This window comes from Mytilus californianus, unplaced genomic scaffold, assembly GCF_021869535.1.
Source record: "Mytilus californianus isolate M0D057914Y unplaced genomic scaffold, xbMytCali1.0.p SCAF_9, whole genome shotgun sequence".
In the NCBI taxonomy this organism is placed as follows: Eukaryota; Metazoa; Mollusca; class Bivalvia; order Mytilida; family Mytilidae; genus Mytilus; species Mytilus californianus.
The window spans coordinates 45,455,822-45,474,784 of record NW_026262745.1 but is presented as its reverse complement, the minus strand read 5'-3'; the positions used below and the strand labels follow the sequence as shown (position 1 = coordinate 45,474,784).

The following is an 18,963-nucleotide window of genomic DNA, read 5'->3' as shown; positions in this document are numbered from 1 at the left end:
ATAGTGAAAGTAAAATTAACCTTAGCCATGCACGCATGGCTAACCCTATTTAGTTGGGTTAGTTTTCATCATACATTTCTAATCAATTTTCCAGAATTCAAAATTATTCCAGATTCAAATAATTCCTTGTTTGAAGGACATTACCTGAAAGTTTTCTATTAGATACAGACAATAGCCAGACCCCAAGAAGTTATTTTGCCACAGGATGTCTTCAACAAGGATATTAATGTGAGTGAAATGATCTTCAAGGTTAAGGCTTTTCATAAATTGATATATTTCAAGATACATGTATTGTTGTCTCCTGTACATGCACAAATATCCTTCTTTTTAAAGTATCAGGTAAAGTCAATGAGACACCAACTGTGCAACATAAATAATTACAAAAAAGAAAAAAAACAGTGAAAATATGAAACATTGGATTTATTTCTGAATGATATTGGCTCATCCAGACTTATTTTGTATCTTCATTTTATTCTAACAAGTATTGATTACCATTAAAGAACTTTCATTTTAAATCTTTTTCTTATAAAATTTGAAGTACTGGTAAGAGCTAAGGAGGTAACCTGGTAAATGAATGTTTCAGATTCTAAAGCCTTATCTTAAATTTTCATTGTTTGTGCACCAATATGAAAATAACATTATTCCATTAATAAATATCAATTGTACTGGACATTATTCACACTCACAATGTTTTGGTATGTATGTTTTGAGAATTTGGATGCTTTAGATTCTAAAATAGCAAAATACTGTATGATATGTCTATGAATATCAGAGATTTATAATTATTGCTATTTTCATTTGATCATTTTTCTAAAATATTTTTCCATTTCACACTACTTAAGTGATATGGGTTTTTCTCATCCGAGTAGAAAAAGAATGGTTGACATTATTAGCTTTGAAATTGACTAAAAAAATAGTGCTAAACAAATCACCAATGGTCTTTAAAACTTGAGGATGTTTCTCTGCTACATTTCATCTTGTCTATCAACTACGTTAAGATTGTAGCCGAGAAACTACTTCTCCTTTAAAGAATCTATAAGTACTAATGTCTATGATATGTGAATCTCATGTTTGTTTTTGTATAACCAAAGATAAAAACATATTATTTAAATGTGTGCAATTTTGAAATGTAACAGTGTACTTAGATACTTGACCACTTTGCTGGTCCTGAAAATAAAGAAAATATCGAATGAGTAAGTGTTTATGTATTGGGCCTCACTGTGAATTTGAGATGGAGAACAGCAATAACAGTTCTGTTACTTTGCTTTGAGTTTTATTGGGATATTGTATCATGCATAAATACACCATATCCCTTCGTTTCCTCTATGCATATTTTACAAAAGGGGTCTGTAAGCTTATATTTTGTATACATGTTTTTGTATGGTCAAATGTGTTTTTGCAGTAAAGTTGTGTACCTCTGTTAATTGATGTAATTTTGTGAAGTGATCCATTCCTTTTCTTTATGAATTATAATTCCAAGGGCAGCAGATGTGTTTTTGAAACTGTATTCATTGAAGCCGCCTGCAGAGGCATGTATAAGACTCTCCATATTTGAGAGGCGACATTGTTTTGAAATTTACATTACAGAAAAGAGGATGTAATGTGTGCAGTACAGGTCTACAAAGTACTGTATATGATACCTTGGTTGTCTCATTGTAGTGTGTATACCATGAGTTCTGAAAAGAAGTCCTGGTTCAATCACAAGTCTGATCAACCCAAAAAATTTGTCTACCCCTGTTCTCCTCTAAGCATGAAGAATTTTCTTATATACCTGTCCCAAGTCAGGAGCCTTTAAATCAGTGGTTGTCATTGGTTGCTGTTTGCCATTCAGCATAACAAAAAAGCCATTGGTTTCTCTTGTTAAATGTTTTTTTTTTCAGTTTGACATCCTTGAGCCTTTTATAACTTACTATCCTGTATGGGTTTTGCTCATTGTTGAAGGCCTTACAGTGACCTGTAGTTGTTAACTTCCTCGTCTTTTGATCTCTTGTGGATAGTTGTCTCATTGACAATCATACCACATCGGTCAATTTCTATATATAACTGATCACCTCAGTCAAAGTATTAAGTCCAGTTGAGATGACATAAATAAAAGATGTGGGATATACATCATTGAGACAGCAACCACACAACAAAAATAACCAAAAGACATTTAGAGGGTAACATGGTCTACACACTATATCAAACTATAAATCATCCATCTGCCATTCAAATTGTGAACAACTGAACAGAAGTAATAAAAGATCTGCCATTTACACCAAATCTCCATATGACAAGAAAAAAAAACATTCAGATTTGGCATAAACAACTACTCAAAAGGCTCCTGACTTAGAAAATGTGTTGCGAGTTAAACTAGCTTTTTGGAGACCTCATTTGTCCTCTGTATTGATCGGTAGATTTAACAAAATGTACATAAAAAAACATGTCTTTTTATGCGCTTTATTCAAACAAACTGATGTTAAATATCTGACTTGTCATCTTTGTGTAGTCCGAAGCAGGGATTTATATATATATCACATCATGATGTTCATCTGTGGAACATGGATGTAAGATTGCCCATTAGTTTAATGCATCCATCCATCCATGCATAGACATTGCATGTTGTAAGCTTAGATGTATAATTTATAATTCAGATGATATGTGTATGTGCATGTTTCATCATTATTATGCTCCAGACTATAGCACATGTTCAATGGTCATCATACAAAATTGGAAATCTATAAAATATTTCCAAATGTATATGCTAGGAGCAGGCTTATTCTCTAGGACACAAACCAAATCATGAAAACTGAACGTCAACTTTAGAAAACACTGAACCATGGAAATAGGGTCTTCGTCAACTGCCAAATGCAGGACACAAACAACTATAAACAATCTGTTTCAAAAATAAGAATTGTCTTACTAGTGTTCCTTTTAAAACATGTAATAAGCTTTTAAAATTAAGGAAATGCAGTGGCCAAATAAACACCTTGCATTTAGACAGTTCCAATATGCTGTTTTACCAGTCTCAGGTTACTAGGAGTGTTGTAATTATCTAGATTTCTCATTCAATAAAAATAAAATTGAGAATGGAAATGAGGAATATGTCAAAGAGACAACAACCCGACCAAAGAGCAGACAACAGCCGAAGGCCACCAATTGGTCTTCAATGCAGCGAAGAAAATCCCGCACCCGGAGGTGGTCCTCAGCTGGCCCCTAAATAAAATTGTGTGCTAGTTCAGTGAAGATGGACGTCACACTAAACTCCAAAACATATAAATGAACTAAAATTAAAAAACATACAAGACTAACAAAGGCCAGAGGCTCCTGACTTGGGACAGGCGCAAATATGCGGCAGTGTTAAACATGTTTTGTGAGATCTCAACCCTCTTATACCTCTAGTCAATGTAGAATAAAATGCTTCGCTGGGGCGCAGCTTGATATGACCGCAGAGGTCGAACCCTGAACAGTTGGGGCAAGTATGGACACAACATTCAAGCTTGATACAGCTCTGAATTTGGATTGTTATTAAATATTTGACACAGCATAGGTTTCTGACACAGAAAGAATGTGGTCTAAGAACTTGAATTTTTTTAATTTACCTATTATGGTCCAATGTCCAAAATCAAAATACATGGTTAGATTCAGCATATCAAAGAACACCATATATTCAATTTTTGTTAAAATCAAACAAAGTTTAATTTTGGACCCCAACTTGGACAAACTTGAAAACTGGGCCCATAATCAAAAATCTAAACACATGTTTAGATTCAGCATATCAAAGAACCCCAAGAATTCAATTTTTGCTAAAATCAAACTAAGTTTAATTTTGGACCCTTTGGACCTTAATGTAGACCAATTTAAAAAACGGGACTTAAAATTAAAAATCTAAATACACGGTTAGATTTGGAATATCAAAGAACCCCAATAATTCAATTTTTGATGAAATCAAACAAAGTTTAATTTTGGACCCTTTTGACCTCAATATGAACCAATTTGATAGCGGGGCCCACAAATAAAAATTCTAAATTCATGGTTAGATTCAGCATATCAAAGAACCCCATATATTCAATTTTTGTTGAAATCAAAAAAAGTTTAATTTTGGACCCCAACTTGGACCAACTTGAAAACTGGGCCCATAATCAAAAATCTAAATACATGTTTAGATTCAGCATATCAAAGAACCCCAAGAATTCAATTTTTGTTAAAATCAAACTAAGTTTAATTTTGGACCCTTTGGACCTCAATGAAGACCAATTTAAAAAACGGGACCCAAATTAAAAATCTAAAAACACGGTTAGATTTGGCATATCAAAGAACCCCAATAATTCAATTTTGGATGAAATCAAACAAAGTTTAAATTTGGACCCTTTTGACCTCAATATGAACCAATTTGATAGCGGGCCTACAAATAAAAAATCTAAATACATGGTTAGATTCAGCATATCAAAGAACATCATATATTCAATTTTTGTTGAAATCATACAAAGTTTAATTTTGGACCCCAATTTGGACCAACTTGAAAACTGGGCCCATAATCAAAAATCTAAATACATGTTTAGATTCAGCATATCAAAGAACCCCATATATTCAATTTTTGTTGAAATCAAACAAAGTTTAAATACTGGACCCTATCTTGGACCAACTTGAAAACTGGGCCCATAATCAAAAATCTAAACACATGTTTAGATTCAGCAAATCAAAGAACCCCAAGAATTCAATTTTTGTTAAAATCAAACTAAGTTTAATTTTGGACCCTTTGGACCTCAATGTAGACCAATTTAAAAAACAGGACCCAAAATTAAGAACCTAAATACACGGTTAGATTTGGAATATCAAAGAACCCCAATAATTCAATTTTAGATGAAATCAAACAAAGTTTAATTTTGGACCCTTTTGACCTCAATATGAACCAATTAGATAACGGGGTCCACAAATAAAAAATCTAAATACATGGTTAGATTCAGCATATCAAAGAACCCCATATATTCAATTTTTGTTGAAATCAAACAAAGTTTAATTTTGGACCCCAATTTGGACCAACTTGAAAACTGGGCCAAAAATCAAAAATCTAAATACATGTTTAGATTCAGCATATCAAAGAACCTCATATATTCAATTTTTGCTAAAATCAAACAAAGTTTAATTTTGGACCCTTTGGACATTAATGTAGACCAATTTGAAAACTGGACCCAAAATTAAAAATCTAAATACACTGTTAGATTCGGCATAACAAATAAATAAATGTGATCAAAGATTTTACAAATCTAATGCGCCATACTGTGCAATTAAAGATTACTTCTTGAAATTTTTCAATATTTGAAATTTGAAAAAAAAATAATATTTGAAGAATAATTCTTTTTAATTTCTGAAATCTGAAATGAGAAAAAATTGGCCCCCCACAATTTCTTTTTATCCCCCCCCCCTTTTTCCCCAAAAAAAATTCTTTCCCTCAAGATATGGTCATAATCTCAATTCAAATTTCCAATGGAGTTGGCAACCATAATTACCCATTTAAATTTACCATAGTGCTAACTTAATCTATTTTATAATAGAATTAATAAAAATATAGTGTCAAATCTTTCATATGGATTTTTTTGTAAAAAAAAAAGATGAAAACATTTGCAGATATTTTTACTGGTCTTCCTTTATAAATATGCATTTCTTTAAACATAATTTAAAAGCAGAGTAAGGGAAGTAACCAAAACGTTGTATTTGGACTACCTCCCTTACACTGTTTTAGATTATCTTTATTGTTCATTAACCATTACTTTATACATAATTTAAAAGCAGTGTAAGGGAGATAATTTCAATGATGTATTTGATTTATCTCCCTTACACTGCTTTAAATTATGTTTTGTACTAAAGTATTTGTCCATTAACCAGGACAACCTTGTTTTTCCCCCTTTTTTGCCCCTAATTCCTAAACGGTTTGAGCCATAACCCCCCAAAGCAAATCCTAACCATCCCTTTGTGGTATGGAAACTTGTAGTATAATTTCAGAGAGATCCATACACCGTTCCACAGTTATTGTCTGGAAACTAGAAAATGCTCATTTTTGGCCCCTTTTTGGCCCCTAATTCCTTAACTGTACCATAACCCCCAAAATCAATCCCAACCTTCCTTTTGTGGTATTTAACCTTATGGTCAAATTTCAAAAAGATCCATTCACTTAAACTAAAGTTAGAGTGCGAAAACCAATATGTATTCGGACGACGACGCCGGACGACCACGACGACGACAACGCCAACGTCATACCAATATACGACCACAAAATTTTTTTGCGGTCGTATAAAAAAGAAACACATAGCAATTCGCACAGTAAAACTCAGTTTAAAAGAAGTCCGATCTGATGTCAGAATAGGTAACAAAAGAAACTAAGCAAAATGACAATGATACATAAATGAATAAAGGACTACTAGCAGTTACTGACATGCCAGCTCCAGACCTCAATTAAACTGATTGAAAGATTATGTCTTCATCATATGAAAATCAAGTACAATCCCTTTAAAAGAGACAATCCAAATGTTGCTTGATAGGTGTTAAATCAATAGAAGGAGATGTTAACCTTGTCAATGCTAAGGGTTTAGTCAAGCAGTATGACATTTTAGCAGAAATAAACAAGACACACTAGCACCAAAAAACACAGCAAAATATTAAAATGCTAAAATGGGGTATAATGTTGGCTCTGAAATTTCCACTTGTAGTTTTAAATTTTTGGTTAAAATGTCCTCTCTCAACAACACATCAGACCTGGTTTCGCTCACCTTTTGAAGTTCATATAATTCAAAACATTTTTCACTGTCATGTGTATATGTTTGTTCCATCTTCGATCCTTGCCTTTACATATTTACAGTACCATACCATATGAAATATGAATAAAATTACAAAAAATAGTTTTACAATTATATTTTAATAATTTAAATCTGTTGCATATTTACAATTTTTGTGTATCACAATATAAAACGGCAAGATTCAATCAAATAATGATAATAAACTTATCTAAATCTACACTAACAAAATAGCAAACAACATTTAAAATATTTATTGAAATTCCATCTCTCGGGACTAGTTCAATGCACCTTTTACTTAAGTTAAAAAATTAATATATTATATGATGGAAAAGAAAGTTATAGTGCATGTCAATTTCTTTTTTAACTATACTTGTTAAAAAAAGGAAGACAAAACAAAGATGTTGTTAACCTTGACTTGTCACCTTGAATTTATATGTCTCTATTTTATTATACTCAAATAAATATTTATGTCTATCATCCTTGGATAATTATATTACAGTGACTCTGGCTTGGTCATCTAGCTCCAACAATCATAATTGGACTTTATTTCACAAAGTTTTAAAATTAATTAATTGTCATGCCCAAACGTTTTATAGTTCACATCAATTACAAATAAAAATTTTTTGTTAACATATAAAGTTAAAGTTAAATATATTTGATTTAATCCTTATTTGTCATGAAGGCACCTCCATTAAGACCAACTAAAAACAATATTCTTGCAATACTTTTTTATTAACATAACTTTCAAAAAGATGTGAATACTTTAAACTACTTGATTTAAAATGCTCAGTTTCTAAAACTAGGAGTGGATTTCAATTCAATTACTAATTGCATTTAACTGAATCACAAATTAAATTTAATAAATACAAAGGTACAAAACAGCATAAAAATTTGAAAAAAGGTAACTGAATATTTTATTCTTATTAACAACCTATTTTAGTAAAAAAGTAATATAACCCATTTGATTCATACAGCATATACCACACACACACATAAAACAGGAAACATCTGTTAAACTATTATCAAATTCATCTCAATACAAATATAATTACAAATGTTAACTTATGGTATCTGAATTTGTTTCATGCAAATACACTTATAAAATTTGTCTATGTTTTTATGAAAAGGTATTTATATAAAATAAGGAGATGTGATGTCCAATGAGACAACTAGCCAACAGAGTCAAAATCGGGCCAAAAATAAAATTTAGATTGTTTAATGTTGCCTACCTACCCACCTAAAAAGCAGCCTACCTGAAAAATTGTATGACACAAATCGGTTCAAATTTTTTTTTTAAACTTTTTTGCCTGCTTTTTTAACATCATTTTCTTGTCTAAAACATGTAAGTTATGTTGTTGGCCCAAAAAAAAAATAAATGGGGAATGTCTCCATGGGACACAGATGATGCCCCCGCTTGCATATCTAATAAAGTTATAAAGGGATATAACTGAAGAACGGTAAAAGTGACGCTACCCTAATTTTTACTTGATCTGAGTTTTGTGGTAATAAGTATTGTGTATAAGTTTCATAACATTTGATTGAGGCAAACTAAAATAAGAGATTGGAAACGAAAAATTCAGCAATTTTTATGTTTATAAAGGGGCATAACTTAAGAACGGTAAAAGTGACGCCACCCAATTTCAAACTTTATCTGTATTAGGTGGTAATCAGCATTGTGTATAAGTTTCATAACATTTGGTTGAGGCAAACTAAAGTTAGAGAACGGAAACCAGTTTTGGGACGTACGAACGTACAGACGGACGAACGGACGGACAAGGGTAAAATTATATGCCCCCTCTGCTGCGGCGGGGACATAAAAATCCCTTCTTTCCTACCCAACCTGGCAAGGCATGGAAGGAAACATCAAACAAACATTTTTTTAAGGATGGCCTTTAGTGGATTTAATGGATGTAATGGCAAGGGAAAATTCAAGCTCTTATCCTATCATATAAGAAATATGTGGTTGTTTCTATAGTTGTGTTGAATAGAGCCTAAAGACCACTATCACGTAATAAATCTAATTTCATGTACTTTCAATACACTTCCTGTATAGACATGACTACATAGGTATTTTGATCTGTAAAGTGTACACAACTTGATGAACTTTAACTTGAATAGTCTATTGGCCAATTACCCATTTAGTTCTGTCATGTCTGTTGTTACACACTTTAAACACAAATCATTTCAATTTGCCAACTGTAGCTTTATAGTTCTCAACTAGACAAAATGGGTTGTTCATGCAATTGTTTTTTTTTTATTAAGTTGAAAGTGATTGTAGATGTTTTAACAAATTTTAATGAAATAATTATTGATATCAATTTTTGTTTAGCTTAACAATTAAAAGATTAGAAATAAAAATTAAAGATTACACACATTATGCACAGATACATTTGTTGTTTTTGCTATCTCTTCATAGATAATAAATATTTATGTTCCTCCTAGGGGAAACAACTCATACAAATGGATCTTTAATTACAGGATCAATTACGGAATTGGCAAAAAGGCTATTCTACGCAGAATAAATTTGAAAATTTAATTATCGTATAAACTTAAATGATTTCAAGGTAGATAAATGAAACCTCAACATTGACAGAAAATAATATAAGGATTAATTGATTTTGTCTGCTTACAAACATCAGTGGCATGATTTAAGGAAGATGAAAAATGGCAACAATAGTAGCTCTTTTTGAGATGCATACTTCTTAAAATCCATTATCCTTAAACCTTGCCTTGAAAATTATTCAGCAAATGTTTTTTTTTCAGTCCCCATAATACAGGGTCCTGTTTCTTTTCTTACACTTATTCAACCTTGCCTATCAATTCTGCTACTCACAATAAAAGTATCATCACAGGTTAAAAAAACATATAAATTCCTAATGGACAAATAAAAAATCTAGTAAAGCAATGATAAATCATATTCTTAAATCTGTATAGGAAGTTTTTCATAAAATGACTAGCTATGTCCCAACTACTCAATGATTCGCAATGGTTATCTCAATTCTTGTTGTAAAACCTCTCTTAGTACAAGTTATAAATAATTTTATCAATTTGTAATTGATGTTACAAATAACAAAGAACAAAACAAATAATAACTTAAGGATGTTCGCTACTCTGTTTCAAAATAATAAGCTTTTTAAAAGACTGTTATAAATTGATAGTATATAGATAAAGGAACTGAAAAAGCAGATAAAAATGAAGGGTCTGTGTGCTTATTTTCGAGATATAAGCCATTGAAAATTTGGCGGGAAATGATTCTCTCTAGATTTTTCATACATTTAACATTGGCACCTTTTTCTGTCCAAAAGTATGAAAAAATAACAAGGATTTAATAAGATTTTCAAAGATGGTATTTTAAACTATATTTATTCAAATTATGAAAAGAAAAGTAGGGGTTAGTGGGCAAAAATTTGTAATGGCACTACATGGATAAAACCAGAGGATTCCGAATATCTGGCAAAAATTCAAAAACAAGAGGAGCGAACATCCTTAAGAATAAACAAGTAGACAGTTGGCACAGCCAACATATTCTCCTTGAACCATACATTGATGGATGGAAAATGACATAGGAAGAAATTTAGATGGACGGTCATACAAAGCATTGACTATATCATCTTGAAATTTTTTTCCTGCTAACATACATTAAGAATACAATTTGGATGACCACCATATGCATTTCAATCACTTCTACCACCAAATATTGGTTATGATCTTCATTTATTACTTATTTTAACAAATTGAGAAAGATTAATAAACATGATAATGTACAATGTATTCTATATTCTTTTTAATAAAGTATAAATCGTAACTTATTCTAACCGCAGAAACCTTTTGAAACATGCACTTTTTATTTGTATAACAAATGCCCAATGAGTTTTTATTCATTTCAGCTGATATGAGAAATCTATACAATGCATCACCAGCTACTATTAGTAGGGTATACAAGTACTCCTACAAGGAGTCAACTGATGATTTCAGCTATTTGACTTATTTGTAGATCAAGTCTTGCTGATCATTTTTGCTTAATTATGTTTCTTTCTATCTTTTATATTTTTTTCAGATATTAGGCAAAAACGTAAAAAATTGGTAAAAATCATAGTCCAACAAGGGGTGGTCAGACGATTTCAAAATTGTTAACTTATTTGTAGATCTTGTCTTTCTGGTTACTTTTGCTTATTGAAATTTCTATCTATCTACATGTATAATAGTTTTTCAGATATTAGGCAAAAACGCAAAAAAATGAAAAAAATCGTTGTTAAAGGTCAATAATTCCAATAAGGAGTCATCTGATGATTTTGACCATTGGACTTTATAGTTGATAATTTTTCATCATAAAGTTTCTCCCAATCTATAATAGTTTTTCAGATAAAAGGCTAACATGAAAAAAATCGGTAAAATTTGTCATTTAAGGCTAATAACTTGTATAGGAAATCGTCTGACAGTTTTGAAGTAAAAAAAACAATGAGTAGATCTCATCATTCTGAACATTTTTGCCCCATAAGATTTTCTCTATTTATTACAGTTTTCAAGATAATAGACAAGACTTGCATTTTACCCCTATGTTCTATTTTTAGCCATGTCAGCCATGTTGTTTGGCAGGCGGGGTCATCAGACACATTTTTTTTAACTTAATACCCTAATCATGTTGTGGACAAGTTGGGTTAAATTTGGTCCAGGAGTTTCAGAGGATAAGATTTAGTAAAAGTTAACAATGAAGACAACGGACGTCAAATGATGAGAAAAACTCACTTTGCCTTTTATGCCAGGTGAGCTAAAAATGGATCAAGGTACTGAGTTTAGATTTCTTACATGCTCTGCATCTTGTTATACTTTAATTTACAAAGAGACATGTTAAACAAAATTTAAAGATTGTTATGTGTTTGTCATTAATTTTCATTAGTCAGACTTTGTTATCATTGATAAAACATTGGTAATTTGGTATTGGTTTCAATCTGGCTTAATATGATACACTTTATAAGATATTGGTCTAGCAGTCAAAATAAAGCTGAAGAAATGACTTTAAAATTATACTTGCTATGGTTCCATAAGAAAGTTTTTTTTTATCATTTAGTTCTATAATTCCTGACACTCACAATGAATCGTAAACAAAAAGTGACCCGACTATAATTGCCTCAAAATTTAAAAAAAAACTGTTACTTCATCTGTGGATAAGCATTTTTTTTTTAAATATATGTATAATGATATGCTAGTTGATTTTCTTTTTAATTTAATGGGTAGCAGAATGGGTTGGCAAAATGCTAAACTAAATGAGTATCATTTTTTTTAAAAGCTTTACAACTTATAACAGTAGAATGAGTTTGGTGATACATATATGTGGTACCATTCCTTTTAATTGGAGGAGTGGTCCAACTTGGAAGTGAATATTTTTCTGTGCAGTCCCGTTACCATAAATGACTTTAGGTAAATCTAAATATAGCTTCCTTTTTTGTGTATAAAATACAAATAATATTTTATGCAAAGAATAAATAATCTTACTTTGGATATTCTAAGTCAAGCAAAATTCCAAAAATTTTCAAATCTGATCTTGAATAAATTTTGGAAAAATTAAATGTGAAAATTTGATAGTAAATACTTTTCTAAATATATTGAGAGTATATATGTCATTAAGACTGCAAGCAAAAAACTCAAAATAACCAAAGGACATTTAGAGGTCTATAACATACAGTCTACAACAACAGACAATGTGTAAAGCCCTAAATTATCCTCAGTCTAAAATAAATAATAAATTAAACAGTAGCTATAATAATATTAGAATACCTGCCCAAAATGGGGGACAATTCAAACAAATCTTATGCCAAACAACAAAAAATTTTCAATAAATTTTCCATGTTTTTTCTTTTATTAAATATATATCTCTTTACACTGCAACTGTTTGATAAAGAAAGTTTCCATTAATCATAACTTTAAAGACTGTAATAATACCGATAATAAAGCAAGAACTACACTGTTTATAAACATTTCTGATTTAGTTATAAACATACAAAGTTGTAAAAATCCAGTGATTTGTAGTACACAAAAAATGTACATGATGATCAATAAAATAAATAATAAGTTACAAATAGACAACATTACATGTATAAAAGCACAAAATCTAGCAGATTCTTTTTTCTGCAAAAACAGAAATTTAGTACAAATTATTATTAATTCTATAAATTCAGAAAATTTGAATACTATACCTGCAATTTCAGAAGAACAGCATAGCATATTTCTGAAAATCCAGAAATAATGCACAATTTATTTCTCAAATAACAACATATCATAGTAAAACTTCATTTTTAGCAAAACTATGTCTAAAAGTTCTTATTTTAAGCACAAACCATTACTGAAATTCTGAAATATCAGGCTCATGGTAGAACCTTCAGTTTTAACAAAATTATGTCTGAAAATTCCTATTAAAAGCACAAATTATTACTGAAATTCAGAAAAATCAACACATTGTAGTAACTTCGTTTTTAACACCGTGAGTCTTCCATAGATGTCTACATCTACTGTCAGAGCGAGTAAACACTTTCAAACATATATGGCATCTGTACTGTCCTTCACCTCCACCGCCACAAATTGTCTTTTCATGTCGTGACCTTGTACATTTCAGAGTGAACCCCTTCCCACAATGCTTGCAAAAATATTTCTTCTCCTTGTCTGTATTTAGAGCTATACTATAGGACAAAAGTGGTGATTTCTTTTCTGAGGCAGTTGAGGTTGATTGGAGATCAATCATACTTTGTCTATCTCTAAACGATGATTCATGTGCACTAAGTTGATCTTTTTTACACTTGTTCATTAGTAGATTATCTACACTTTTCGTCCCTTTATTCAACAGTGCTCTAGTCTCTAATAAGCTTCTAGTAAATGGAGGGAAACAGCTAACATTTTCAAGATTTGAGAAGCTTGACGAATCTCTGAACTGTGTATCTTTTCCACGATAACTAAAAGAATCTAGATGTTTGTCTTCAGGACTTGTACCACAGTAGCCAGATGTTTTTGATAAATCAATTTGTCCAACTGAGGGTCTGACTTGATATCCATCAGTGTCTGGAAAATGGATATCTTTGTTATTTGAGTTTCTGTTTGGGCTTTCGTGTGCTGAATTATCTGTGAGATGACCTTCGATTGTAATAAGAGATTCTCTACCTTTGGAGTAAGATGATTCATTTTCATCCTGTGATGGCAATTGAATCCATTTTCTAGATGGTAGACTATCACTGCCTAGTTCTTCATGTTTATTATTTTTGTCCGAGCAAATGCCACCATGTTTTGAATCGTCAATGCCTTCATCGTCAAAATTTTCAACCTTGACAATGACATATCCGTCTTTTACAGATTCACAAAAGTTTGTTTTCTTTCCATTTGGAGACTGATTTTGCCCTATAGTATCATTTGCAGAATGACGTGGACTGGATTTGGAGGACTCCTGATCTTTTGACACATTCATATCTTCATCTGAAGAGTCAGACACAACATCAGGTTCTTCAATAGTGTTTCTTTTTCGTTGAACTACTTTAAACATTTTCCTTTTTGACTTAGAACTATGCACGTCCCCTTCAAATTGTTTATTATTCAGTGATGAGACAGATTCCATCTTTGGAAAGACTGAACTTCCAGGGCTAAGAGACAGTGAATTTTCATTCCTAACATCTAAGTATGAGCTTTGCATACTATCTCTATCTTCTACGACTTCATCTGACTCATTATTGCGTACAACATACATATGTTGTCCATTATTACAGTTATTAGGTGACCTATGAACTTTTGTTACTGCAGCGTCACTACATGAAAGACCTGTGCGAAAATCGTTCAGCTGAATTTTCTCATGAATCTTTACAACATGCTGGTCAGGACTGTCAGGAAATGATATGCAAATAATTCCATCTACTTCAAGGTTTGGGGCACATGTAGCATAATTTTTTTGGCACAGATTTAAAACAGCTTTCTGTAGTAATGTTCTTACATGTTTTTGTCGTGAAATCCTTTCATAATATGCCTGGTCCATTTTGTGTCTGGAAAAGAAAATAATAAAATATAATATAGGACTTAACTCATACTTATTGTATAACTAATAACCATATTTGAATCTAAAAAATAAGACCATGTGTGACCAATAATGCATTGATTGAATTTAATACATAGCGGCCCAGAGGCAGAATTAGGGGGGGGGGGAATTAAGTTATACTTCTTGTCCCCCATGAATTAATGTCTGCCAAACATTTTTTTTACACTAAATACTGTCCAAGGACAGTATTTACTTCATATAATGTGTCCTGGACACAATTTTACCTATGAAGAAATGTCCTAAGCTGTGAAAAAGTGACCATGTTATCACTGGACATTTTTTCATAGTAAATACTGTCCATGAACAATATTTACTTATTCAAATGTGTCCCAGACACAATTTACCTATGAAAAAATGTCCTGAGCTGTGAAAATGTGTCAATTATATATCACTGGACACTTTTTACAATTAAATTTGAGTCTTGAACAATCTTTGGAAAGTAATATTTTGATGCAATTTTGGAAACTGTCTTATTTACACCAAGATGACAGCCACTTTCATCATGACACATAAACAATACAGTGTCCAGCTTATCACTATGATCCACAAGCTTGCCTATACTTTCTTTGGCCTTCATGTCCTTATAAATATAATATAACTCCTCCAATTTTAATTTTTTTGATTTTGACATTTTCTTCGAAATGTTCCCCTTACATTTTCATTAAACTTTTCTGAGTACTTTTTTGAACTAAAAAAGAATCAAATTTGTCGGTCTTTACTGCCATCCATTTTTTGTGATTTCTACTTCTACTTCTACCATTTTGCGGCCACCATCAATAAACTGATTATTTTGCCACTCTTTGGATGCGCATGTAAATGTTTTAGATAAAAATTCGTAAGGGTTCCGCGGAACCCAGTGTCTCGCCTACTTTTTGCTGTTAATCACAGGCTCAACAAAAATGAGGAAAAAAATTAATAAAAATATTCCTCTCTATACTATCTTTTGATTGTAAGTAGCTTCTGTCCAAGTTTGGTAAAAATCCAGGATAGTTTATGAATCTAATAAATGTTTTAAAAACTTAAACTGCAGACTGTATGTAATGTTAACTGGAAGAAAAACTAAGTCCATTTATAAGTAAAATACGGAAAAAATGGAACAAAATTTCCTTCTAGATACTAGCTTATAATCATAAACAAGCTTCTGTCCAAGTTTGGTACAAATCCAGGATAGTTTAAGAAAGTTGTTAAAATTTTAAAAACTTTAACCACAGAGTGAATGTAATGTTAACTGGCAGAAAAACTAAGTCCATTTATAAGTAAAATACGGAAAAAATGGAATTTTTTTTTAACAAAATTTACTTTTGAATATTATCTTATGATCATAAACAAGCTTCTGTACAAGTTTGGTAGAAATCCAGGATAGTTTAAGAAAGTTATTAAAATTTCAAAAACTTTAACCACAGAGTGAATGTAATGTTTCCTGGCAGAAAAACTAAGTCCATTTATAAGTAAAATACGGAAAAAATGGATTTTTTTTTTTGCAAAATTTACTTTTGAATATTATCTTATGATCATAAACAAGCTTCTGTCCAAGTTTGGTAGAAATCCAGGATAGTTTAAGAAAGTTATTAAAATTTCAAAAACTTTAACCACAGAGTGAATATTTGTGGACGCCGCCGACGACGACGACGACGCCGACGGAATGTAGGATCGCTATGTCTCGCTTTTTCGACAAAAGTCGAAGGCTCGACAAAAATATGTGATTAAATTCATCTATTTCTAATACACCTTTCTTAATCAATTACTATTCAAGCATAATAAAACATTATGATGACCTTTGTATTTACTTCCCTTGGAGCTCATAATTTAATAACAACTGCTATGAAATATTTTCCTGTGGGAGGACACTATAACTGTTAGTGTAAAATTCTGTCAACTTGAGACAAAATTTCATGGCAATGGACATATTTTAATACTTTAATTCTGTGAAAAACTGTCCAGGTGGACTCTTTTTCACAAGATACTATTATGTCTTACAATCATTCATATTAATCATGATTAATAAAACAAAATTAATAGAGTGGGGTACTCACTTTCGCCATAATTTTGCATGTTTTCTGCAGTTTATGTTCAGACCTTTAAGTTTTTGAAGTATACTGATATTTCTATATGAAGATAACATCAAAAGCAAAATATTCTTAGCTTGAAAACGTGTTTCTCTGAAAAAATTCATCTGAAAAGTTAGATTAAAGGCTATTTGAAATTTCCTGATGTTTTGTCATAGGGGACACATATTCGCCGTTTTTATACATCTATTTAAAACCAAATAACTGCAGCTTCAAACAATATTTATAAAATCAATTTCACTATAGATGAATAGCAGACATTTCAAAGGTGTAAAGAATTGAAATTTAGGGCAATCAGTCAAAGAATAACTAAGAAATACTTCTTTGAAACCTTTTTTTTCATTCAGGAAATTGGCCGAAAATAGTTGTCCGTTTTTCCGTCCTTTGCGGTAAGTGCCGAAATTTTTTTTAAGTTTAAACAATAATCATATTTGTTATAAAAATATAATTTACCGGCATATTTCTTCCATTTCAGCAATCCTTTGAAGTTTCTACACCTCAAAATCATAAAACGGCAAAATTGTGTCCCCGGCGAATATGTGCGCCCCACTCTACATTATACAACAAAAATTAACAATGATAAGTTAGAATGAAATGACAAATAATGACAAAAAGAACCAAATATAAACATGTAGGACTTGCACAATATAAAATTAACCACATAATATAATAAAAATGTTAACAGTTATTCGCCTATCAGGAATCATACTAGAGGGGGTGTAGGACCTTTATCGGGACTCCGGGATCGGGTGTTTTTAAGCTCGGGATTTCAGGAATGATCCTTTTGGATCCTGAATTCTTTTTTCGAATTTCGGGATTTAAATTTTTTTTAATTCGGGACCTCAGGATTCCATGTTTTTAAGCCCGGAATTTCAGGATCAGGACCCCTCCTACTAGTCCAAATAATTATGGCATCATGAAAGGTTATTTTGAGGTGTAGCTGTAACAACACCCTGCTAAAAATAAAAATCCTTCTCAAGACGTCATAATTATTTGGACTAGCGTGACTCCTGATAGACAAATAACATTGTTATTACACAAATTTAGATGTGGTATGATTGTCAAATTATGAGGCAGCCATTAATATTAGACCAAAAGACAACTATCAAATGTATGTGTATATAATGTTATTCTTATCATGATATTGTTTCCGATATTTTTTATCTACATAGAATTTGTATTTGTGTATCTAAAAAAGGCAGAGAGATGATGAACAGTATAAGAAATATTATACATGTTTTCAGTCAAAATAAAAATTTCGGCTGTGTTTCATCTTGAGGGAGATAATCACGAGTGTTGGTCATACCTTTATATACAGATATGATTTCTTAATTCATTATTTCTGAGTTAGTCTTAAAGAACCATAAAAGGCAATGATCTGTGTGGTCTAACTTTCTTCTTTAGATGGAAGTTATTGACGATGATGGCGACATCTTTCGACATTTTTTTTTTAAGAAAACCAAAATCGGGGAAGACCCGAAAACATTTCGGAATTGATTTATCAGTAACTGGAATATAGTCAACCATTTGGTGTCATATAGTTAAAGCTGTTGACAGGGCTAATGCTTTACATTCTATTTGAAGCAATTTTAGTATGTCTAATAAGAAACAGAAATAGGTATTCCTGGTTTGGATGTGTAAACAAAATTTTTAGTCCCCACTTGGAAATTTCTATCTAAAAATCCACAAAATTTAAAAATCAGTTATTAGTAAATATATAATATATATATATATATAATTAAAGTAAAAAATAAAAATCTACATTCTAAACTTGTAAACATATTATATCATGTATATATAGTCGAAATCCGAATATGGTGTACAAAAACCTTTGTACCTTTTGTTTGCGGTATACCATCTTTTCCGCAAGTTTATTGTTTTCTGTTCTGTATTAAATTTATAATTAAGATCCATTTATTACATCGGAGATCCGTTTATTTGGCAATCGTTGTTTTCAATTTAGACTTGTTTATATATATATATATGCCGACTTTGAATAAAGTTTACTTAAGATTACAACAGCCTCAGATTTGACTTTAAAATAAAATGAGAAGCA

General features: G+C 31.2%; 1 protein-coding gene across 1 annotated transcript; it reads right to left on the bottom strand.

Moving 5' to 3' along the window:
• Window positions 1–6,872: 6,872 nt before the first annotated feature.
• Window positions 6,873–18,346, bottom strand: LOC127716091 (uncharacterized). The gene is made up of 2 exons (XM_052222177.1): window positions 18,214–18,346; window positions 6,873–14,788 (listed from the first exon to the last, which is right to left on the bottom strand). Exon 2 carries the CDS (start codon window positions 14,779–14,781, stop codon window positions 13,219–13,221), a length of 1,563 nt encoding a protein of 520 aa, XP_052078137.1. The 5' UTR covers window positions 14,782–14,788; window positions 18,214–18,346; the 3' UTR covers window positions 6,873–13,218.
• Window positions 18,347–18,963: the final 617 nt, after the last annotated feature.